The sequence below is a fragment of the Delphinus delphis genome, chromosome 5 (genome assembly GCF_949987515.2).
Source record: "Delphinus delphis chromosome 5, mDelDel1.2, whole genome shotgun sequence".
NCBI classification, from domain to species: domain Eukaryota; kingdom Metazoa; phylum Chordata; class Mammalia; order Artiodactyla; family Delphinidae; genus Delphinus; species Delphinus delphis.
The window spans coordinates 78,417,726-78,444,501 of NC_082687.1; the positions used below are offsets into that span (position 1 = coordinate 78,417,726).

Genomic DNA, 26,776 nt, shown 5'->3' on the forward strand with positions numbered 1-26,776 from the left:
TATCTACATCACTTCGTAGGAGTATTTCAGTAGGTCACCTCTGGAGTTCTTTAGTTGTGTGTGAGTAAATTCCAGTAGTGTTTTTCTTCCCTGATCTAAATGTCAAGGTTGAATAGAAACAGAGAACAACCCCTCCAGCCAGTACAACCACCATACACACAACCTTGTGTCTAGTAAATACCTTGTGTCCTCAGAGTTGCCCATTCTGTGCACCATCTGGTGGACATCTTCTGGTAACTGATTAAAAAGTAAGACTTCTGTAGCAGAGAGGGTATCCTGTCTGAATTAGCCCAATGAGACGAATGCCATCCAACATAATTTTGTTGAAGCTTTTGGTTGCTTCCCAGATGAATAGAAATGTCAGGATTTACTATCACAGCTTTGTTATTATAAATCCTCAAAGGTAATATCTGTGCCCACTTGGTTTGACCTCTGACCTGTTTTCACTTATAAAAATGAAGCTGATCAAGGGTTATGGTGATGATGCTACAGGATTAAATCTCCTCAAGCCCATATTTCTAACTTACAGTGAGCCTGTACTCACCTTTTAAAAGAGATCTGTCATTTGTTTCCCACTAGAATTAACATAATTAGATTCTTCATTTACATCTATTTTATGCATCATGCATTTGGCACTTTTTGCTTAAGACCTTCCAATGGCTCCCACTTGTCTGCAGGTACAAACTCCTGAACACCTGTCATGTAAGACTCCTGGGGCCTGGCCTCTGCCATGAGCCTTCAGTCTCGTTTCCTAGGTCCTAACTTCGCGTGTAATCTCTTTCTTTGGCCAGGTAGGTTTTTGACAGTTTCCTCTTTCTATGACTTTCCTCCCACAGTTCTTTCTCAGAATTATGGAATGGTTGTAGCTCAGAAAGCATTTTTTGCTGCTTTAGAAACATCCTTTTCAGTCATAAATGACTATTTCAGAAGCTGTATTTTTGTTTGAAGTTATTTTCTTACCACTCCAGTTTGAGGGTAGCTTCCCTCCGAGAATGGGTCTATCCTTTGTAGGGTCCACCTCAGGATGATGATGAGAAAGACAGAACTCTCACTAAAGTAGAGGCAGTTACCTCCTTATTCTGAAGACCAACTGCTATTTTCCGCCCTTATTTTATTGGATCTCTTTCTATATTTAATGTTGGTAATCATTCCTTTCATAAATGCTCACCGCTTTCCTGTTTTATACACCGTCTCTTCTCATTTACTTCATTGCTTTCATGGACCCTTCTATATCCATTGTTCCCTAAGTTCCCTAAGATTTTATCCTTGGTTACTGTGTATTTTCAACCACTAGCTGTATGCTAAAGACTTTCTGGTCATGGAGGCCTTTCCTTGCCCTGAAGATGCAAATTCATAGGGTGATCTGCCTAATAGGTGTTCCTACTTGGATTTCCAGGGGATAGCTCTCATTTAGTATATATCAAAGGAAACTCAGATTACATGCACTAAAACTGTTTCTATTTTATTTTCTTGTAGAAAAAAGTAAACATTTCTGCCCACCTTGTAATCAAAGCTAAAAATGATACAACTATTAATAAATTCTCCCTTACTCCCTTCATCCCATCAATACATGTTGTATCCCTTTAAAACACACAGGTGCATGTATGCATTTCTCTCTCTCTTTCCCCCCTCTGTCTCCTGTTTCTCTCTATTGTCCCCCATCCTTTCCCATCATTCCGTCTCCCCCCCCCCCCGACCCATTATCCTTAGTACCACTGTCCTGCTTTGGGTGATCTTCATCTTTCACTTAGACTTCTTTTGACAGTGTCCTAACTGGTTTCCTGCCTCCAGCCTCACCTTCTCACATCCATTTTCCACAGAAATGAAGTGTGTAAAATTTAAATATGGAATTTTCTTCTGTTGAAACCATTTCAGTGGCTCACCATCAACTGTAAAATCAAAGCTCAACAAACTTTTCTGAAAAGGGCCAGATAGTAAATATCTCAAGCTTTGCAGGCCAGATGGTCTCTGCCACAAGTCATCTCTGCCCTTGTAGCAGGAAAGCAGCCCCAGAAAATCCATAAATGAATAGGTGTGGCTCTTTTTCAATAAAACTTTATTTACAAAAACAGATGTTGATCTGGATTTTGCCTGCAGGCCATAGTGTGCTGAATTCTTAACAAGATGAATTTCAAATCCCCTAAACAGGGCATTAAGGGCATTGTAGGGTCTGACCCCTTCTTTCTTTGCTCACCTACTTCACATCATCCACAGTCTTACTCTTTAACCCTACATTTTTCCCTCCTAATACTCTGTACAGACATTAGTCTTTGCCATTTCAGAGTTGTTTTGCAGCGGTCTCTTTATGGATCTGCTTGTTTCCCTGGTCATCAGTGTCATAGTTGTTTTTGTCTTGTATGTCCCTGGCTACTAGATTGTAAATTTTTTTGAGAGCAGGGAGTGTGACAACTTTTTATCCCATGCAGCAATATCATGCTCTTTACACAAAATAGAAAATTAATACATTATTTATGTGAATCCAGTCATTATTTAAACCCACATATTTTAAAATCTGATTTATGGTATAGCTCAATTTATTTTGTGTTTTGTTTTCAATTCCTAGAGACAAATAAAAAGTGGTGTGTTCTGGAAGGAGGCTTCTTGAGTTACTATGAAAATGATAAGTCTACCACGCCTAATGGCACCATTAATATCAATGAAGTTATCTGCCTGGCTGTACACAAAGAAGACTTCTGTTTAAATACTGGGTAGGTCTATCATTAAATGGTTAGGAGTCGAAAGTATTTTCTGGTATGTATCATACCAGGTAATAAGGATTTTATTATCATTTCACTTCAGTTGCTTCTTTTAGAAGAGTTTAATGGTTTCTTGAAGCCTACTCATTTTTCAGCTTCTGAAAGTTCCTTAGGGAATTCACTAAAAAGTGGAAAAATTTAAATATTATATTAGGTAATATGAAAGGCTGACGTGTTTGTATCTAATTTTAAGTAAGTTTATGTCATTCCATTCTTGAACATGTGGTCCCATAATTTTTATGACTTATTCATTATTTAAAATAGTGGACTAATGACAAAATTTATGCTTTCATTAAATGTATCATGGTTAAAAGAGATGACAAAAAATTCAGTGGTTTGTTCATAATAAAATAAACTATTAAGCATATTTAATAGCATATTGAAATACTAAATTCCTTAAAGATCTACTTTGGCATTTTTATGGTCTCAAAAAAGTTTTAATTCAAAGAGGAAGCATTTTTTATTTAATATGTTTGACTTACAAAATAGTTTAATAGGACTCTGTGAGGACTTTTGGAAATTGACCCTCTAAGGTCTTTGGTGTGAAAGTTTCTTATCACATTTTGTCATGTAATTAATAAAAAAGTATGAATACTAAAATCTGCAAAAAACAGTTTTATAGGATCATAGTATTTTAATAAAAAGTTTATGTGAGAAAAGAAGAGATTTGTAAAGCTATGTTATTTATATAAAATTGCATGAAACATATTACTGTTATCACATAATGACCAATATATACTAGTTGAAATGACTGTTGTTTTCTAGTAAATCTGATTTGATTCTTTTATGTGAACAAAACTGGTTATTAGTTGATTTGTTTTTTGTTTTAATCTTAATAGTGCTTTTACTCTAAATGAATGATCAGTTTAACATGGCTTACCATGGAATATTAACTGCATCCTATTTATTAAGTTGCTTAAATAATTTTACATTAGCATATAATCATATTCAAAAATAAAACATTCTTGATGGAATGTTACTGATACAAGTAGATATGTAGGAGAAAGCATCTATAATGAGATGTGGTTAAAAAAATAATTCTTAATTGCCTTCAATAGCATATTACAGAATTTTAAATCAGTAATGTAGCCACTGAAAAATCACACAGATTTGTATTTTAGGAAGAGAGCTGACTGAAGTGATAAAGAAGAGGTTGGAGGGAGAGAGACTGTAATTACTGAAAGTTTAGCTAGAGGAAGAAGTAATGAAAAAGGAAAACAGTGGGTTGAGAGACTCTTAAGATTGAACTGATAACATTAAATGTCTGACTGAATGGATGAAGAGCTCATGTCAAGAGGAAGAATAAATTAGACTCCAAAGTTTTGATCTCGTTGCTGAGGTAGATGGTGATGCCTCTAAATTGGAATATGAAGGAGATACAGTAGGTTGGGGGTGAGAAAGAGGAAGAAGGAAGATGAGTTTGGTATAAGGTATTTTGAGTAATGGCAGAATATATACTTAGCATGTTCCAAGAAATACTTGGAGCTGTGGATGAGGAACAGAAGGAAAAATTCAGGGCTTGGGATGTTACCCTAATTTTATCTATGGTAAGGAGATGAAATTTTGGCATAAGACAAGATGATGGAAGGAAAATTTGTGAAGTAAGACAAGAAGAGAACTAATTAGAGAACTGTTTGGACAATGTTTGCGTTGAATAGGGGGTCAGAATAAATCAAGAAGGAGTGGTCTGAGAGGGAAGAGGAGACAGAAGACAGCCTTTGTCACATCAGGGCATCGACAAAGTCATGCTGTAGAGTGATTAGTCAGAATAATATTCCTTTTGTCTGATCCAGTGTGTTCCATTTAACTCATTTGAATAAAATATAAACCATCAACAGAAAAATATGGTAGGTAGGGGGTAGATAGATTTCACACCATTATTCCATTTTCAAAAAGAATTTAATTAAAAACTGGACCTTTGTGTTATTTTTCTCATAAAAGCCAAACATAACCAGTGGTATCTTTTTATTCTTGTGTGCTGTAGGCCCATCTTTACCTTCGAGATCTATTTACCCTCAGAACGTGCATTTTTATTTGGAGCTGAAACATCTCAAGCTCAAAGAAAATGGACAGAAGCAATAGCCAAGGTATTTAAATATTGTTTTATTACCTAAATCCAGAGAAGATTCTTAACCTTCAGAGGTCCATGAAAATTTTATACAGGATTCTGGGAAGAATGTCCATACTTCATAAGGTTTTCATATGTTGTAGTCAAAAGAGGTTAAGAACTACCTTCCTAGAGCCTTAAGCAGAGACAAAATTAATGTAGGATCTTGGACAAGTCATTCTTCAAATTAAGGCTGTGCTTTGATTATGGAGATCTTTTCAATGTTGTAAAGTCATTTTTTTGTATGTCTTTTTATAGGTAGATATCTTAGTCATGGTATACACAAAGGGGAAAAGAACAGATTCAGTAAAAGATACAAATGAAGACAAACATTGAAGGTTGACATTTTGAAAAATGCCACAAATCAACAAAGAGAATGTCTTCCTATTTCAAATCTATATATAAGAAAAATGGCTTAAGATGCTGCCATTTGAAATTGTATTATAGCTCTTCAGTTTTAAGACTGATAGCAGGTTTAAATAATTGTTTTGCAATCTGGACTCCTTCTAAATCTTAAAAATAGAAAAACAAATTTTTCCACTTTCCCTCGTATCTGTAGCTATATAAGGGATTTCCTATTTCCACTGTCTTTATTACTTTTTTGTATTTGTTTTAACAGCATTTTGTTCCCTTTGTTGCTGAAAACTTAACAGAAGCTGACTATGATTTGATTGGTCAACTCTACTACAAAGACTGCCATGCCCTGGATCAGTGGAGAAAAGGCTGGTTTGCTATGGACAAATCTAGTTTGCGTTTTTGCCTTCAAATGCAAGAAGGTCAGGAGGATAGAATGCACTTAAGAAGACTGCAAGAACTAAGTAAGTGGGTTTTTTTTTTTCTCTCTCTCACTTTGTATTCTGCACACAATTCTTTATTGTACATGGAAGTAGTAGATTTCACATAAAATTATGATGGCTCACTCCCAAACATCATATGACTGACTCAGTAGTCTTTAAGGGTATTTTGTGTAATGTTTTTTTTTAAACATCTTTATTAGAGTATAATTGCTTTACAATGGTGTGTTAGTTTCTGCTTTATAACAAAGTGAATCAGTTATACATATACATATGTTCCTATATCTCTTTTTTAAAAAATATGTTCATGCTTTTCTTCTTTCCCTTCAGCAATTAGCACAGTACTTCAAAATGGGGAAAAATTGGATGTCTTGCTCTTGGTAGAAAAAGGGAGGTAAGTGCATTTTTGCTTTTTACTCTTTACCTCTACAGCTCTAGGGAGTTGAGTATACTGGTTATCCTCTTGGAGGAGAACCTATTATTTTGTAGCCTGTTGGGAATTTTCCGAATCGTACGTGTGTGTGTGTGTGTGTGTGTGTGTGTGTATGTGTGTGTATGTTCTCTTTAGTAGAAAGAGTACACCAATGAAGCTTGCATATTTTTATATTCATTAGGAGAAACTCAGTGTGATCAGTTATTAGAGTTTTCTACAGACCTTGATCCCTTTTCAACATTCACATATAAGTATTTGGAAGCACTTTGCCAGTTGTAAATATGTTTTCAGTGTAGTTATTTGATGGCTATAAATAATACCCTGAATCATGCATAGCTAAAACCTGATTTCTCGAATTTATTCAGTTTTTCAATAAATATTAAGCTTCTACTGTATATCAGGAACTGTTATAGGTATTGGGGATACAGTGATGAGTAAAACAGATATGGTCTCTGCCCTTATGAAGCATCTACACTAGTGAGGGAAACACAATATAAGCAGACCAAAAAAAATGGCATAGTATTGTGTCCCTTAATTTTAAATGCTTGAAAAAACATAAGGTGAAGAGAGTGTGCCTGATGGAGCAGTATTCTGTTCTCAATAGGTATATAGAAGGTATCTTTGATCAGAGATTTGTATAAAGTGAAGAAACAAACCATACAGCAGTCTGAATAGAATGTACCAGGCACAAAGTCAAGGGTATTTTGAAGACCCCAAGGCTGTGTTGTGCTTGGAATGTTCAGGGTCTTCAGGGAAGCTGCTGTGGCTGGGGGAATTTGAATGAGTGACAGTGGGAAGAAATGATTGCGGAGATATCCCTGGGCCAGAACATATAGGGCCTTACAGGCCATGATATGTAAAAATGATTTGAATTTTATTCTAAGCGTGACGGGAAGCTGCTTGATTTGAGAGCCAGGAAGTGGAATCATCTGACTTATGTTTTTAAATGACTACTGTGATTCAGATGAATAGCTTTTGGAGGACAGGAGTGAAACTGAGCCTCCAGGTAGGATGATGCTGCAGAGGCCAGGCAAAACGTGTCTTCCTAATGACATAGTGTTGAGTGTAGGATCTACTGTGAGGGTGGAGGTGAGCAGGTCTGTTGATGGATTCAATGACTCTGAGAGTCAAGGATGACCCCAAAGTTTTTGGCCTGAGCATTTACATAAATGATGAATGGTGCTGTGTTTTTGAGATAAAAAGTACATGGAGAGTAGAGATAGGACACTAGCAAGTTTAGGGTAGTAGATCAAGAATTTGGTTTTGGAAATAATAATTTTGTGATGTCTGTTTGAAAGCAAAGTGGAGCTGGTGACTGGGCATTTGTATATACAAGCCTGGAATTAAGTGGAGAGGTTGCAGCTGGAGATCAAGATTTGAGTCATCAGCATTTTGACTTATTTATTTAGCCAAGGAACTGGACAGATTCACCTTGAGAAGGACTGTAGATAGTAAAGAGACAAGGATGTAGCCCCAGGGCCTCCAGTTGTAGAGGAGGAATGATCTAGCAAAAGAGCCTGAGAAGGAGCAGCTAGAGTCATATCACAACAATTAGGAAGAACAAATTGTTTTCTCTTGATGTTTCATTATTTGCTTTCAAATCCCTTAATTACATTAATTCAGAATGTTTAGTTCCACAAGAGTACAGGATCATTTGCAAAAATATATGTAATGATAATATAAAAATATAGCTAAATCAGCCTTCCCTCTGGTGAATTTCCATGCTGGTGACAAGGATAATGACTTTGAGTAGTTATCTGAACCTGTCTTTTCTTGAACTTCATAGGAGAATATCAACAGCTTTAGACAGCAAACATATTGCTGATTAGATACTTATGTCAGAGTGTGTTTTTTAACTTACAAACATAATTAGGATTTTATGTTTTTACTTATTTATTTCTGGACTTACAATGGTCAATGATGCTCTTTAGATGCTGATTTTCAGTACCAGATGATAGTTATACTGTTCTCTCAGAATCCTGTTACGTACATGTTCAGAAATGATAATGAGACAGTGGATAGTATTATGGCATTAAAGTGCTAGCACAAATGTACTTTTTATAGTCATCTATTAATGTTTATGGAATGCCTGCCGCCTGTTATCTACACGAAAGGAAAAAATGGTCAGCAATACACATTGCATGTCTGAGTTCACAGAGCTTATGTTCTTAAACAAATAAGCAAGCAGGAACTTGCTAGTGGAATTTATTGTATTTATTATATGTATACATAATTTTTTCTAAATCAGGTTACTATAGCCAAGGTATTTTTCTATCATTTTTAGTCTATAAAGGATTTGACCAGTGGTACCTAGATTTTAATTAAAATGTACCAAATGTGGGTTAGTGATATTCAATTTTAATTTTTCTTTAGTGCTTACTGCATGCAGCGCACTCCCTCATGAATGCTAGATAAGGAAGCCAGAAGACTAAATGTTTTGTTACTTTGTAACATCTTGACCTTTCCCCTGGGCAACAGGAATCAGGAGGTGAATTCAGATACACTCTGAATTCATGGAATAGTTAAAAACTAATAGAATATCAAAATAATGGTCAAAGCTGTGTAATTTTGTTTCTGATAATAATTTAAAGTTTTTAATCTACATGTGTTATCAACTAGTTATGCTGAAAGCATTTGTATGAAAGGAACAGAGAATGTGTCAGGAGGAGAGTAGGAGAAATACAGGGACAAATATAAAACTAAGGTATTTTCCTTGGATCTCTTTGAATAGCTGCCATACAAAGGCACCATTTGAAAACAACTGTGTTTATCACATGCTTATATCTTGGTTTCATTTGCTTTCCCTGTTTTCTTCAAATCAATAATATTCAGATAACAATAATACAATGACACCAATGTATAGAACTTACCATATACTAGCCACTATTTTAAGCACTTAGCCTTCCAATGCCTATATGGTATTGAGGACAGTAATCCATTTTGACATCAAGGTAAGGTCAATTTTTTAACTTAACAACCTAAATATTTCTTCTTTTTAAAACAAGTGTTAAGTATTAATTTACCAATACTTTTGTGTAGATCACTCTCAAGAATTGTCATCAAATGTACTAGAAGCCTGGATAAATAATATAAGTCACTAGAAATTAAAATTTCAACAACTTATTAGAAAATAAAATTTTTATTAGAAAACTTAAAAAGTTATTTTATTAGAAAAATGTATCCACACAATGCTTACATAATTAAAGATGAAGCAGAAAGAAGAGAGGTTAGAAGTGTGAATAAAGAATCAACCTGGGAGATGGTTAGTGCACTAGGTTGTAATCTTTGATGTCACAAAGAGCCTGCAGGTGTCCAGAGCACCTTGTGTGGTGCTGAACAGAGACCCATATGTCTATATATTTATACACAGACATTCACACGTGTGTGTACATATATGTGGATATGTATATACATATGTAAATAAAGGGACTTGAGATAGGGAAAAATGGAAAATGAGCAGGTCTGGGAGAGAGCTGGGGAGATAATGAGTTTGATTTTCGACATGTTGAACGTGAAATGCTTATAAATATCTAAGGAGAAGTTGCTCGGAGGGAGTTATATTTATGGATCTGACAGTCCTGATTGGTTAATGGGGTGGGGATATAGATTTTGGAGTTACCCGCATATAGAAGAAAGAAAGTGAAATCACCTAGGGAGAGTCTACAGAGTGAGAAGGGAAGAAGTAACGTGTGAGAGCCTTGGTGAATACAGGTCAGTTGGAGGTGGGGATGGTTGTCAGAGAGGAATAGCTATCGTGGGGTGTAAAGCTAGTTTACCCAGAGACTGAAGCAGGAGACCAAGAGAGAATGTGGCACCAAGCCCGGGAGGAGGATGTTTCAAGAAGGAAGGAATAGTCAGAAGTGTCAGGTGCTATCTGATGAGGACAGATACTCCATTGGTAAGTGATGGGGAGTCCATCTGGGGACTCTGTGGAGAACAGAAGTGATAAAACAGAAACTGGATTAGAGTCAGGCTGGGAAAGGGATCAGATTAGATAACCAGTTGGTCTAGGATGTCTGGAGGTTAATAGGATTAATGAAGTAAAAGGGATTTGATCCAGGAAGGGAATGTATGTGCAATTTTGTTTTAGATGGCTTGAACTTGTGCCATCTAAAACATTTTGATGGAGCAGAGATTAAAAAAAAAAAGGAGAAGAGTGAATGTATTAGAGAGAGGACAACAGGACAGGTCCCTCAGTTCTAACAGGAAGAAAAGAGGAATTGATGGATGGTTTTGGATGTTGGTAGCTTTCTAGATTTGGTGGTGGGATGTTGAGAGAGAGAGACCAATCTGTTGGTTTTCAACCAGTCTGCTGGTTTTCAGTTGTTTTGTGAGGTAGGAAATAAGGATGACTCCTGAGCTTTTGGCCTGGGTGACTTTATGAATAGTTTTATCACTTACCAAAATAGGGACTATGTACTGTACTTCTCTCCCAGTACTCAAACAAAGCCAGTTAATTATAGATGTAATGGTTTAAGATCTGTTTTAATATCATATAAAAATAAGAGAATTGCATTGCATTGCCCTATTTTTCATGTCTTTTGATCTGTTAGCCCCTTGGGAAATACTGACTGTAAAGTACAGTCGATTGCAGTAGACTTGTCAATGACAGACAAAATTGCGGCTTTAAGACATAAAACAACTTCTAATTATTCACGTTGGTGGCATATAAAGATAGTGAGAATAATTGAAAGAAAGAGAAACCAACTAGCTATAAGTTTTAACCTTTATTTTTTTGCTAGTAACAGCTTGAACCAGAGCTGCAAATCATAAATAAACTTAATGAATTAATTTCACATATTTTCTCTGCCCTTGTCTACCCTTGATTAAAATTTTAAAATATATTAATGTTTCTTAAAGGCAAGAGAATGAACCCCATGAACTAGTTCATAACTTGATAACCATCCAGTGAATATAGTCACTAGATATATATTTTAATCTTCATGGTAATTTTCTCTATATACATAGCATGAGTGTTTTTAGACAGAAAAATATTGCAATAATATTTTCCACACACAGAGCATTTTTGCTCTGAAAAGCTCTAAGCAGAAGGTGCTCCAGATGGTGTCGCTTTAATGTGTATTCTTTGTATACTTTAAAAATTATTATTTTGGAAAATAAAGCTTTCTTGATTACACTTAAGGCTTTCTGCCATGATATTTGATGCTGTTATTGGGACTTAGATTCTATGCTTTTCTTGGTGTAGAAAGAAAAAAAAAAGAAAGAAAGAAATCATGTTTTTGAATACCCATTGTTAGTCAGTGAATGTCCTGGACCCTGCTGAGGTCAGAAGGCACTTTTCTGGACAGTAGGTTATATATCCACTGTGACTGAAGTATTCAGTAGATTACAGCATGCTTTTCATAAAATTTAAAAACTATTTCTGCACTTGGCCCACATTCTCTGTGTATCTCTTTCTGATAAATAAGTTACTGTGTGCACCATCTCACATTCTGTAGCTTCGTGCTCATTTGTCAAAGACACCTATTATTAAGCTTTTGTAGAAAGGCTGTTAGTTGTAATAAACACAGTATGAATAACTCAACTGTGTTCATCAGAAACGGAACAGCCTAGCTTTTTGTTGTTGTTGTTTGTTTGTTTTAATTTTTTAGAGATTGTTTAGTTGACCTATAGTAAAGCATGAAGCACTTGATGGCTCCCAAGCCTGATGACATCCAGTTTTAACTGCAAATTCCAGACATAAAGAAGTCGACACTGGGGAGTAAACATTTTATCGATATGTTTCACAATTATGGGACAGAATACTTTTCTCAATTTGGGTGATTAATACCCTAAGTTGAAGATTCTTATTTCATATCAACTTATAGCATGTGATTTTTTTTCCCTCCTTGAATTGTGTTTTATAGCAGCTGATATGTTAGCAGTACCCTCCAGGGTGAATTATCTTAAAGTGGTTTCTAAATTGTGCATTTAATTGCAAATTAAACAGTAGCTGATTGCCCACAATATCAGCTTGACTGCTTTTGTAACTTTCTGATGATTTAATTTGCAGAGATGGTTTAATCTGAATGTTGCCAAAGCAAACCACTCTTCTCTCACCACCCCCGCAGGTTTTGCAGAAAGAAAGGGACTATTCAAACTTACATTATAAGGTGATTTTTTTTGTTTGTTAAAGAAAATCACGATAAAGGGAATGTGTGCCTATTTAATAATAGGTGGATTTTAAAGTATATATTATTTTCTTCAAAAATGTGTTTCATTCAGTTCAAGACACCTCCCATATACTAGAATGTAAGCTCATGAACAAATAAATGCAATATGGTGTGAAAAAATACAAAAGAATGAGAAGATCCCTTCTAGATAAATGGGATCAAGATAATCAGTTTTTATTTTTTAAGAAAAAGTATATTTAAGTGGCTCTGGAATCCTAGGTAGGATTAGAGTAGGAAAAAAATGAGGGGTTGAGACACTAAGATCTTCAAAGAGGTGGAAACGATAGTTTCAGAGAAATAGGATGGGCTAGGGTACAACTTCAGTCCAGCTCAGCCTCAACCTTCAGTTCTTAAGGAGGAAGCATGAGAGAGTGGGCCTGGAGAGATAGGTCGATACCATATTAGTATTATCAATTAAATGTAATTAATAACTTGCCTTGTTCTGGAAAGGATGGCAGGCTCTTTACAAGGGTAAAGATGGCTTTTTTTTTTTTTTTTTTTTAAGCAGACTTGAAACAGGGCTGTTTCTCACATTCCTATAGGTGATTGCCTAATACTATATAGAGATGAAATTGAAAGCTTGAAGGCTTTGTCTTTCTCAAGGAATAGTGTGCCTTGACACTTTTTACTAAACTGTTGGCTTCGGAGGAAACAAGCTAGTTAAGCTAATATTTCATTCTTCATTATTCTTGTGATACAGTCTGTGCATCTGCAGATTGTCTTAATAATTGTTTGCCTCTTTCTGGCTAAAATTCCATCACTGTGCAGCAGTTTCTTATCTGAAGGTATGGGGAAAAAAATACTGTTTCTCTATAAACTAAGATGAGGGTGATTTATGGATGCAATGACTGAATGAAATGTTCTGGACTCCCATCTCTGTCCATGAAGAAATAACTGGTATGGAACATGCCCTCTCACTTTAAACAACTAGAAAACTGGACAAAACATATGAGATGAACTATTTTCAGACTTTAGGGCAAGAGGTATCCCAGGATTGTGATCATGGAGAGAAGGGAAACAAGTGACATAAGGGTTAAGATCACCTTGGCTTCTTATCAGTCCCTGGCACAGGGAATGGGGAAACCCAAGCAGAAGGTGGTGGTTTTGCTATATTGAAGAGGTTTTGCTGTATTGATTTCCCCTATAGAGATAGGGGAATCTGTGGTAGCTAAACATTGCAGGATAGAGTACAGAGCAGAGAGGGAGATGTGCAGAGCAAGAGCTTCAGAAATCTTCAAAGGAGTTCCCTTCCATCTTCAGCTCAATACGAACCTGCATATTTGCAGGTTGAAACTCCAGGTAGAAATACTCCCAGGGTGTGCTATGAGTTGAACAATTCCCAGAGTTTAGACACTGCTGGAGTGGGTTCAAATTTTATCTAGCCAAGTTAGACAGACTTCATTAACACAGAGCATTTGTAAAGACTCCAGAAAGTTAATTCCAGAGTATTAAGGCTAAACCAGCCTTCAGGTAAAGGCTGCTCCATTTTTACCTTACTAAGCTTAAAAACAGACCTCTTCACAAGTCATTTAGTTACCTGGGGTCAAATAGGCAAAAGATCCCAAAACAAACATCAACACCCTTTAAAGGAAGAAACAATCCTGGCACTGAATGATGTCTAGCATACAGTAAAAGTTACTAGCAAAGTGAAAAAGCTGCAAATCAGTTGATAAGAACAGACCCAGAAATGAGAAAGATAATGGAATTAGCAAAGAATATAGACAGTAATTTTAAAATATTATAAATATTGTAAAAGATAATACCCTTTGACATAAATCACAGCAAGATCTTTTATGATCCACCTCCTACAGTAATGAAAATAAAAACAAAAATAAGCAAGTTGGACCTAATTAAACTTAAAATCTTTTGCATAGCAAAGGAAACCATAAAAAAGACAACTCACAGAATGGGAGAAAGTATTTGCAAACGAACCAATGGACAAAGGATTAATCTCCCAAATATACAAACAGCTCATGCAACTCAATATCAAAAAAACAAACAACCCAATCAAAAAATGGGCGGAAGACCTAACTAGACATTTCAGCAAAGAAGATATACAGATGGCCAAGAGGCACATGAAAAGATGCTCAACAGCACCAATTATTAGAGAAATGCGAATCAAAACTACAATGAGGTATCACCTCACAGTGGTCAGAATGGCCATCATCAGAAAATATACAAACAATAAATGCTGGAGAGAGTTCAAAGAAAAGGGAAACCTCTTGCACTGTTGCTGGGAATGTAAATTGATACAGCCACTATGGAGAACAGTATGGAGGTTCCTTAAAAAACTAAAAACAGAACTACCATATGACCCAGCAATCCCATTACTGGGCATGTACCCTGAGAAAACCATAATTCAAAAAGACACATGTACCCCAATGTTCATTGCAGCACTATTTACAATAATCAGGACATGGAAACAACCTAAATGTCCATCGACAGATGAATGAATAAAGAAGATGTGGTACATATATATAATGGAATATTACTCAGCCATAAAAAGAAATTGGGTCATTTGTAGAAATGTGGATGGACCTAGAGTCTGTCATACAGAGTGAAGTAAATCAGAAAGGGAAAAACAAATATCGTATATTAACGCATATATGTGGAATCTAGAAAAATGGTACAGATGAACCTATTTGCAGGGCAGGAATAGACACAGAGAGAATGGACGTGTGGACACAGTGGGGGAAAGGGAGGGTGGGATGAATTGGGAGATTAGGTTTGACATAAATACACTACCATGTGTAAAATAGATAGCTAGTGGGAACCTGCTGTATAGCATAGGGAGCTCAGCTCGGTGGTCTGTGAAGACCTAGATGGGTGGGATTGGGGGGTGGAGGGAGTTCTAAGAGGGAGGGGATATGTGTATACTTATAGCTGATTCAGTTCACTGTACTGCAGAAACTAACACAACATTGTAAAGCAATTATACTCCAGTAAAAAATAAATAAATAAAAAGACAATTATTTACACAGAGAAAAAAAGATGTAAAGGAAAACATAAACATAGAAAAATGGATCTAAAGAAGGAGCCAGATGGAACTTCTAAAGCTGAAGAATACACTATCTGAAAAGAGAATCTCACTAGATCAGCTAAATGCAAGAACAGACTCTACATTTAAAAAAAAACTCGAACTTGAAGGCATGACAATAGAAATTATCAAAACTTAAGCACAGAGGGAGAAGACTGAATAAAATTAGCAGAGCCTTAGTGACCTGTGAGACAATATCATTCTTATGTAAGTATAATTAGAATCCCAAAATAAGAGAAGGATGGAGTAAATATATATGTATATATTTGAAGAAATATGGCCAGACTTTTTTCAAATTTGATAAAAACTGTAAACCCACAGATGTACTAAGATCAACATACCTCATGCATGATAAAGGCAAACCACATTAAAACATATCATAATCAATTTCCTGAAAACCAGTGTGAAGACAAAAAAAAATTAAAAAGTACCAGAGGAAAAAAGACACATTAAAAATAGGGGACAAAGATGAGAATGTCTTGTCAGAAGCAGTGCAAGCCAGGAGATAGTATAATGATATCCTTTAATGTGTTGGGGGCAGGGGGGAAACAAAATAACCAAACCAGCAGCTATTAGCCTAAAATACTCTATCCAGCAAAAAGATCTTCCAGAAATGAAAGCAAAATAAGTATTTTTTGGTCAAACATGCTGACTTATACTACAAGACTCAGTTTTTGATTTCTGTATAAATGCCTAGGATATTATCTTCTTTAGTCATGTTTTTGGAATGTGTTGTTTTTGTTTTTTAGTTGTGTTTAAAATGTTCTTTATAAAGGTGAATTTATTTTTCATACAGCCGTATTTATAGATCCTATCATTTGTTCTGGTTCTTGTCAGTAGACCAAGCTCAAATATGATAGTCTCTGCTTTGTGGTTATTATATTACAGTTTTGAGAAAGTTGTTTTTATTAGTCTTGGGACTTGGTTTCTAGGTCTTATTGACCTGTCTTAACTCATTATTGGATATAGGGATTTTTTTTTACTTAGCTTTGAAGTACCATTTAAAATTTAGGCTTGGGGAATGGACAGGAAAATTTATTTTTCTATAATTAGAGTTCTTTAAAAGAACTTCCAGATTTTCAAGATATAAGTTCCTACTTCTTTGGAATCGTTATCCAGAAATGTAAAATTGTTGTTCGGTAACACTTGAAATCACAAAGTTGGCCAGCATTTGTGTTAAAAATATCTTTTGATGCTTTAGTCGATGTGCACAGAGTTTAGATAACATCAGAGAGGAAAGCTGTTGAACTGATGCTATTAAATGTCAAACATCTACTGCACACGATGATGTATTTTAGGATTCAGCCTTTGACAAGTGGACTCAGGACTTAACTTGTCATTACTCATTCTACCCTTCACTAGCTCACAAGCAGACAGCTAAACTTGTCATCACAGGATTTCTTCAGGTTAGAAAGAATATTTGAAGTTGGAAACATTTACAGTTAACGGCAGAATTATACTGCTATCATAGGAGGGGCATTGCCTTTTGGATTTCTTTTACTGCTTGCTCAAATACTCACTGTCGTTTGTTTATAAGCACACGTTTTCAAAGATTTTTGTCTCATATTCAGAGCTTAATTATCAGATAAAAAAACCAAGACTCAAAAAGAGTTAAAATTTTCTCTTTACCTAAACTCCTTAATTTAGCAAGAGGTAATTTTGATTAAGTCTACATAATGTAGGGGCTTGATATTCCTCAAGGAAGTTACCCAGGTTATATAGTTTCATTTAGACAAATATGCCCAGCAGTAGAATGTTTTTGAGCTAAAGATGATGTAAGGCTAAGGTATGTCAGGAGTATTAGAGCAAGTATCAGAATTCTTCAAAAAGAAAATTATAAGACCCGGAAGTCAAGGCTGTTGTGGTGGTGTGGAAAATAAAAACAATAGATAGAGATGCCAGGAGAAAAGAGATGAAGATTACGGGCACCAGTGTCACTGAAGAAGAAGTTACAGCAAGTTCAGAACATGTTAGAAGTGAGTGGAGTGGGGTGCCAGTAGCTTTATCTTCTTAGAGGAGCATTTCAAGAAAAGAAACCGAAGGACAGAAAGGAGTACTTTTGTTTTCTTTTTAAATTAGGGCCAGTGAATTATCAGGAATGTGAAACATTACCCACCCCCCACCAAAAAAAAAAAGAAAGAAACCAAAACAATCCAGAGTTCAAGCAGCTCATTCCTTTCTCTTTGGGTTGAATCCAAAGTAGCTGTCTCATAGTCTGAAATGAAAATTAAATAGTTTTATACTTAAATACATCAACGATTACTTTGTGTTTCAAGTCAAATTTTATATCTAGTGTTAGAACATTAAAACTTATTTACCCACTAAATACCTCGTCCTATGCTAAAGGCTATTGATGCTGAAATGCTTTCTTTGTTTGCTTGTACAAAGTTTGGGGTGTAGCGGCTAAAACATTCACACAGATAGAGCAGGCAATATGATGGCGGGTAGAGTGGATGTTCAGGATTAAGAAGGGACGCCTGGTACACAATAAGCATTGGATGGAGAGAGATGGGGATGGAGTGTCAGGGAGGGTTACCTGGAATACACCGATGGGGGAGGAGCTGGAGTAACCAGCCAAAGAGCTGGAAGTATTTATTATGAAGACAGGAACATGTTAATTCTTCCTTCCTTCCTTCCTTCCTTCCTTCCTTCCTTCCTTCCTTCCTTCCTTCTTTCCTCCCTCCCTCCGTCCCTCCCTCCCTCCCTCCCTTCCTCCCCTCCCTCCCTCCCTCTCTCCCCTCCCTTCCCTCCCTTTCTTCCCTTCCTTCCCTTCCTCTCTCCCTCCCTCCCTTCCTTCCTTCCTTCCTGGAATGGCAGAATTGGAGGGGAAAATACGGGCCAGATCATGAGGGCCTTTTAATCTTGAAAACTCCAGAGCTGCTGTAGAAGGACAGTGATTAGGAAGTGATGTCATTAGCTTCGTATTTTAGAAAGATCATTCTGGCAGTCTTGGGGAGCAGGGACTGGAGAGGTGGAGAATTGGGAAATGAATTTTGTTTGGAGGGGTTTTAGTGATTTCAAGGAGCAGTACAAAGACCTGAAAGAAAGTGATGTTCAAATAAAGAGGAGGCAGAGCATATATGTCAGGGAACTGGAATGAACAGAATTTTGTGACTGAATTCATGTGGCAGTGATGGGGTGGGAGTGGGGGTGGACCAATATACAGTTAATGAATCCTAAATTTCTGGTCGGATAAGTGGAGAAAGTAGTACTGGTTTGGTATGAGGAGGGATAAAGATTTGAGATGCTTGTGGCACCTTAAGGTGAAGATGTCCAAAAATCAACATTAATTAGTATTATATTTTATTATTTACTAATATTACGTTTATTATTATTCTAAGTTTGCCAGTGATGAAACTGAGAACCAAAGAAGATTGATAACTTGTCCAAAGTCATAAAGGGAGTGCAGAGCTAAAACCTGAGTTTGGGAATTGATTGGATTTCCCACTCTCTTAGCTGCTTTATGCTCTTGCTTTTCAATCACATAGAGATCTGATTTGTGAGACAGTTATTGCCTGGAGATAGGGATTTGGGAGTTACCAGCTTATATACGGGGGATGAAACCACTGGCCTGAATGACATGTCCCTGGAAAGTCCTTGGAGTTCATGTGAGTGCACTGAGGTTACAACTTCATTTTCAGAAACAGGAGGTGAGCTTGGGAAAGAAATTGAGGCACCAGAAAGATAGAAGGAAAAGCCAGGAAGAATTGTGCTACAAGAGCCGAATTGGGTGGTATTTTTTTTCCTCTCTTTTTTTTTTAAAGGAATGAAGTCATCAAACAGTTCTAAAATCTTGAAAAATATACCCCAAATATCCATGAGAAGTCACAGGTGATGCTTGCTACAAGGGTTTCTGTTCAGTTATTCAGAAACAGAATGAAAGGGGAAATGAAAGGAGGCAAGGATGCGAGACCACAAGTTCAGGGAACTTCCTGGACTCTATATAGAGAGAGACGTGACTGTACATGCAAAGAGGGATTGAGTGAGTGGAAGCTGGTGGTAGAGGGGTTTTCTTCCTCTTTTTTAAAATATATTTATTTATTATTATTTATTTATCTTTGGCTGTGTTGGGTCTTAGTTGCGGCACGTGGGATCTTTCATTGCGGCGCGTGGGCTCTCTAGTTGTGGTGTGTGGGCTCAGTAGTTGCGGTGCGCAGGCTTAGTTGCCCCGCGGCATGTGGGGTCCTAGTTCCCTGACCAGGGATCAAAGCAGCTTCCCCCACGTTGCGAGACGGATTTTTAACCACTGGACCACCAGGGACGTCCCCAGAGGGGTTTTCTTCTGATGGATGAGACAAGATCCCATTTATATGGATCTAAGGATAATCTGTGTAGAAGTTAAGAATTTTTAAAAAGGCAAAATTATAATTTGAAATATTTTTGAAACCTTACAGAACATTATACATCCATGGGCATACCAAGTTGGATTTCACAGTCTGGCATACTGCAATTGCAAAAGCAGCAGGTACAGATGGGAATGCGTTACAAGATCAGCAGCTCAGCAAAAATGACGTTCCCATTATCGTGAACAGCTGTATAGCATTTGTTACACAGTATGGTAAGTATCACAAAGTTTTTATTCAACCCACAGAACTCATAGTAGCATATTTACAGTTTTTAAGTGGTACCTCCATTGGACTGAATTAGAGCCCTTTGTAAGTACATCAGTGAAAAAGAAAAGTGTCGTCACTCTTCAGCCTAAATGCCATTCTTTCTCACAATAAAGCTCATTTAAATTATATCATGTGCCTTTACCATTTCCTTCTTCCTTTACATGCATAAAAATTTTAAATGACATAGTAGAAGAATCTATATTATAAAATGTATATTAAAAGTTGATTAAGATTGTACTTTTCAGAGGTTATAACTTTACAGTAAATCTAGGGGAACGCAGAGGCACCTTAGTGTGTTTTTAGAGGTGGTAAACTATGGGACAATGTGTAAAAGAATTTACTTTTTGTTGGCCTGCATACAAAGTGTATGTGTATTTATTCCACTCAACGTGCTATTGGTCACATGTTTATATTAAGAATCATGGTCATTAACTGTGATAGTTTGACTTAATTGTAACAAATATTTTTATGAATAGTTTGCAGGTTAAAACCAACTTGATTTATACCCACATGTGCAGCTTCATTTTAATTTAATATGCTATGGTAGTATTTTAGCTATGCCTAAAATTAACTAAAGTATGCCTTTATTATTCATGTTTATTTTCGAATTATTGTTCATTCTTAAAATTCCTTCTGTTACATATTTCCTTAATACTCTAAAAGGGAGAGTAAATAAATTGCTTAACTATATTTTTAATATAAAAATATTTTTTCTTTTAACCTGTCGATAAGTGTCATTGATTTAGATTGTACATGCAAAAAAGTAAAACGATTATTTGGTATTTTGGAAGCTATTGATATATTAACCTTTCATTGTTCTCCTAATATTAAAAGTATCTTTGGGGTTTTTAATTTGAAAAGAAAACGTTATCATTGAAAGAGCTGTAGTAAAACATTGTGTTATGAGGTTTTTTTTTTTACTTATTTATCAAGTGTCTGTTGTGTGCTAGCTGCTAAGTTTGATACTGGAAATTGAACAGTGGGAGTAAAGAGTGAAACACAGAGCCATAAATCATGCCGTCCAGTCTGAGAACTAAATAAGCGGATGTGAAACAAAATGTCAAAAATAACAAAGGCTACGAGGAAAATAATTTTAGGAAATTAAGTTTAGAATATGTGTATATTAATATATTTTCTCCTAGGGAGAGTGCCATTTTAAGTATTTTAGTTATTTCATATGTAATCCAAGTACAATTATCATTAATATTCAGATTTATTGTGTTTTAATTATATATCTATTGTATATATGTATGTAATCACATTATGTGGGATTACTCTATGAAGTTCCTTCCCTTGATAGTATGTTTATGTTTTTCTTATCAACTGTCATCATCTGTTTATTTGAAAATGGGGGAAGAAGAAGGTTATCATCTTCATTTATTAGTAATTCAGTATTAGTGCATTTACATTTTGTAGGTGTAAATGAATTGCACACATATTCTGTTTTAGCAAGAGCATAACCTCATTGGGAATTTTCAAATCATCTTAATTTCATAATGGCATAAAGTGCTTCATAAGCTGACAAATGATTAAAATAACTTGACTAGCTTCAGCGTATCCAACTTAATGTTTCTCTGGGGAAATCAGAAGTTTCTTTGTGGTGTTTATTTGAATTTAAAATCATTAAGCATTAGATTGTTTTCAACTAAATTTCATACATTATAACTACTTTGTAGCTCTAGCATAAGGTACATTAACTTGCATATTAAAGTAATAAAGCCAATAAAAGTCTTCATGTATTTTTAGCTTTTTTTTTTTTTTTAATGAGCAGAACATGGAGACCCAATATTACCAGCATGTATACAAGGGAAGATTTGATATGAACTTAGAAAATGCCCAATAATTATAGGATGCAAGTGGTTGGCTCAGAGCCTTTATGGTCATAATTATTTTGAATTTCCTAATCTTTGGGTTAAAATCTAAGTCCAATTTTTTGTGCTCATGGTGTCAAGATCCGAATCTGACCAAGTTCACAGAATAATTCTTAGAGTTTTAATTTTTTTAATGAGTTACAGTAGTTCATTCTTGGGGGAATATATTTAATTTATGTAAACAAAATTACCTTCAAATTCACATTCAGTTACCTTGTGTACCAGCTATTAGAGATTCACTCAACCAGCAACATAATCTCTCAGAAACTTGGCTTTTTTTTTTTTTTTTTTTTTTGTAGAATTTGCTTATTATTCTGTTGTGGTCATTTACTAAGTACCTACTGAGTTCTTCTAGGAACTGTGTAGCTGCTGTGTACAGAAAATAAGACATGATCTTTGCCTTCTAGGAGTTTACAGATTGTGGATCAAAGGCAAACAAGTGGGCAATTACATCTCAAGTGTACAAAATTCTATGCCAGAGAGGTTCAGGGGTTGGTACAGGTGTCCATGGTTTACGGGTGAATTTCAGCCAGTGTAGAGTTGGTGGCTTCATGGGTGAGGCATGGAACCTACCACAGGTCTTAAGAGAAAATGGGAACTAGTTAAGAGAAAGAGGGAATAGGAATTCCCGGAAGAGGAAACAGTGTATGCCTAGGTGCAGAGTCATGAAGGAGGTTGTCTGTTCAGGGAGCTTGGGGCTAGTTAAGTGTGGCCAGAACTCAGTGTGAGAAGAGTGGACAAATACAAGAGGCAGGAGGGTTAGTTAGGAAAATTCATGTAGGGTCTTATGTATCATAATAAAATCCTCAAACTTGCCCTCAAAGCAGTGGGAGGGCTGTATCCATATTTTTAAGCATGTTGGTAACACTAGCCAACCTGTGTCTCAGACCATGCTGTTGTCATTTTCGAGGCTGACTGGAGGGCTGCACGGGAATAGGACAGGGAGTTGTGATAACATAGTGAGGAACTGGGTGCACAAAATAATAATAGCACAAGGGATGGAAAAAGGGGACACTTTTGAGAGAGAAGTCATGATGAAAAATATATGTGACATTTTATTTGGTGTGGTAAGTGAGAAAGAAAAGTTCTGACTTGTAAAGGACTGGGGAGGAAGCAATGCCAAATTCTGAGGTATAGGAACAAGATAAATAAAGAACATGCTGGGATTGGGAGGTGAAGTAGTGAATGGGGCAGGAGCATTAATTTGTTCATATGTATAAGTATAGTGTGTGTTGCATGTATTATTTATATAGTATATATATATATTAAAGTGCATATGTGCATTTGACATTTTAGGAATTAAAACCTGAGTGGAAATGTACATGTAGTAGTTGAAGTGATGAAGATGGATGGGTTCATCCACAGAATTTTGTAGGGGAGCAGAGAAGAGAGTTGAGGATGGATTGCTGGGATTATCAGTAAATACTAGATAGCAGAATAAATAGAAGACTAGAAGAGTAGTTATAGAGGAAGGGGCAAAAAAGATGAGATCATAACATCGTGAAAACCTTGAGATTAACAGAATTTTAACAGGGATTCATTGGATTGTCAGACACTGCAGGGATTCTTATCACATAAAAACTGAAAAGCATCTAGAAAATAGATATTCTTGATGAAGATGGTCCTGATACAGTGGGAATTGGGCACAGAAGCAAGATTATGTGGTTGAAGGATTAACAGGGATGTGAGATGAGAGAAAATAAATATAGGAAACTCAGATTAGTTTTGGAAGGAAGAGAGACAAGAGACCTGGGGGGGAGGGGCAAAAAAGGATTTAAAAAATTTATTTTGTTTGTATATCATCATCACTCCTCTTCCTCCAGTTAATCACTGCTACTCCTCTTATTTTATATGGGAAACTTGATAAATCTGTAACTGTGAAAAGGACATGACCCAACTCTTCATGTAGAAGAAGGTGAAGGTGGGAACAGACAGAATTAATATACAAATGTGAGTGCAGAGACTTGAGGAAATTTATACCAGAGAGCCTCACTTTTGTCAGTGAAACTGGAGGCAAATTTGTATTCTGGGAGACTAAGCGAAGGGTACTTGTGGTAAAAGAACATTTGAAAAAGATGCTATGAAGGACTAGGGGAAAGGCTGGCCAGAGACTTACTAAAAGCTGAGGATGAAATAGTTGTTCATCAGGTTTACATTTTAAATATTAAAGTTGCAGGGGGAGGGACTCTTTTTTTCTCATGCATGTTTATATCAGCTCTTGGATAATGATTTTGTCTTGTGCATCGTTCCAACACAAAAATTTGTTCTATTTTTAGGATATCAAAGTGGATTTTGACCTGAGACTTTTTTCATATAACCATTTTCTTTTTTTTTAACAAAGGTTTAGGGTGCAAATATATCTATCAAAAGAATGGTGATCCTTTACATGTAAGTGAACTCCTGGAGAGTTTCAAAAAGGATGCAAGAAGCTTTAAATTGATGGCTGGAAAACATCAGCTTGAAGATGTGACGGACGTATTGAAGAGTTTTCTCTCTGACATTGACGACGCACTTCTTACTAAGGAGCTCTATCCATATTGGATCTCTGCCTTAGGTAACACATATAATATAGAACAGAATAAAGGCTTTGCCTTCTCATTTGATAATAGATTTTTAAAATCTCCTTTGATAATCTGAATATTTAATTGAAAGGAACAATATACATAATGCTTCAGAACAGAAATTTTGCAATCAATAGTTGTTTATATCTGCCTCAAAAGAAATTTATGGTGATAACTGCTAAACAGTGTTTTATGGTAATACTTAGTTTTCAGTAGATTTCTTAGTGCTTACTTTGCCTTAACTTTGGAAGTGTTATAGTCAAGTCCATGTAGGCTGTTAATTTTCTCATTAAGATTAAAATGAAAGTTTTAATATAAGATTGGTTTTACACGGTTTTGCCATATGGCTGTTTGGCTTTCCTTTTTCATTCTACCTCTTTAGAGTTACATAACAATTTTTTTTTTTTACTCTTTATTTTTTCTAGATTCTGTCTAATGAAGCAAAAAAGCTTTGCTGCACTGTAAGAGAACTTATTTAAGAAATGACCCTAGAAAAGTTAATGGGTCAGATTGATTTTAGTAAAACCTATATTTACATCAATTAATTCAAAATAACTCTTTTTATAGAAAGATTATGATAAATATTTTTAAATATAAACATTGCCTTTAATCCCAGATTTCTAATAGAGCTATTTTCATTTTTCACATTATTTTATAATCTTTGTCCCCATGCCTATGATTTACATATAATCTATTTTATTAATAAACCAAAAATATTTCCCATATATCTACAATGCTTTCAAAATGACAATTTTGAATCTTCATTTTTTCCACAGTTTTTAAAATGTATCATTGAATTATACCATAAGTTACTAATATATTTCTCTCTTGTACATTTAATCTGTTTCGAGAAATTTTTTTATAAAATGACCTTTGAGTTTAACTATATGATGTCCCTCTGTTGAGAAATAGTTTTTTTCATTGAAAGCATTTGTTTAATCTAAAACATAACTATGACATTTGAAGGGATTAATTCTGAAATGTCATAAAACACCCACAGTTTGAAAAATTATTCCAAGAATGTCCCTTATTTGTGTCAGCAAGAAAAGAGTAGTATTGCTATTAAAATAAAGCTTTTCACAATTTAACTGCCTAACTCAGAAGTCTTATAGTTACTTCCCGATACTTCTAAAATCAATAGTTTTAACTCTAATCACAAGAAAAGTTGATTGTATAATTTTCTGGAATATAAAATATGGAATTAGATGATATATCTTGTAAGCCCAATTACCCTGCCATCCTCATTTTTTGTTTTAAGATTTTATTGTAATTTATAACCATGAAGTTATTTATAGTATCTCTATTTTATAAAGAATTACAATTTGTCTTCATTATAAAATCATTTATCAAAAATCTGTGACAAATATGCTTTTGCTGAAGTTGTCAAATTTCATGATAGAGATGTCTTCATTGTTGTCAATCTACCAGCAGGAGGTAGTTGGGAAGTATTAGCATGTGTCAGAGAAGAGTGTGTTCACCTTTCATTTGGATGTGAATCCTTGAACATTTACTTGGAGGCTTCTACTATTGGGTCAAATAGTGTTAAAAGTTCTTTGCTTTTAGATCCAATGTAGCTCACCCTGACCTGTCAGAAAAGTGCCCTTTGTTGGATATGACAAGAATAAACTGGAACTCTCTGGGTGAACTCACAGGAGAGCTCTCTTGGGTCCTGTGAGCCCAGGGCGAAGAATGCCCTACAGTGGCATAGCACCTATTTATATGATATATGACCTCTTCTTCTAAGAACGCTATTAAACTGTCTGAAGTCTGTGGCTAGTTGAGTAGATCATTGTGTTTCCTATATGACCTAAAATCTATCTTCAGTTTTCCTTTCCAATTACTTAAGCTTTATTTTGAAAATATCATCTATTTTATTCTTATAAGATTTGTGGAAATATGCTGTAATAGCATAACTTGCATTTTGTTGAATAAATACAATTACCTCTACAGTTAGAAACTGGATGACACAGGGGAAAATGTTTGGATTATACCGGGGATGACAGAAAGTTCTTAATTCACTTCTAGTATCATCTTTGAATGTCATTTGGGTGTCATCCCCTCTTGCTTTTAGACAGTCATCTACCAGCACAGTTAAGTCAATATGACCATGTTTACTTTTATAGATCTCATGTGCAGGCAAAGTCAGTACAAAAGAGCTATCGGTTGCAGTTTTGAATAGGAGCATACTTCAGAAATGTGTCACAGAGTCTCTTACCTCCCCAGGGATCGGAATGCCCTTTACAAGTGACTGTGTACTTTCAAAGAATCATAAAGTGCTGCTGGCTTTCTGTTAATAGAATGTGTAGGGCTAAGCAGAAAATGAAAAAGTCTTGTTTCCAAAGGTAGTTGGGAATTGAGAGGGGATATATAAGTGCAATCCCCCTGAGTTACAGAGTCAGCACAAGTTATTTATTTGAAGAGAGGTCTCCTA

General features: G+C 35.6%; 1 protein-coding gene across 4 annotated transcripts in view; it reads left to right on the forward strand.

The window, feature by feature from the left end:
• Positions 1 to 26,776, forward strand: part of ARAP2 (ArfGAP with RhoGAP domain, ankyrin repeat and PH domain 2) — a 200,215-nt gene that overhangs the window by 99,052 nt on the left and 74,387 nt on the right. For all 4 annotated transcript variants that reach the window (XM_060012718.2, XM_060012721.2, XM_060012720.2 and 1 more), the window contains exons 16-21: positions 2,564 to 2,708; positions 4,741 to 4,843; positions 5,483 to 5,681; positions 5,988 to 6,051; positions 19,695 to 19,858; positions 24,126 to 24,338. In XM_060012718.2, the coding sequence (XP_059868701.1) occupies positions 2,564 to 2,708; positions 4,741 to 4,843; positions 5,483 to 5,681; positions 5,988 to 6,051; positions 19,695 to 19,858; positions 24,126 to 24,338 (888 nt within the window). The remainder of the gene's footprint in view (positions 1 to 2,563; positions 2,709 to 4,740; positions 4,844 to 5,482; positions 5,682 to 5,987; positions 6,052 to 19,694; positions 19,859 to 24,125; positions 24,339 to 26,776) is intronic.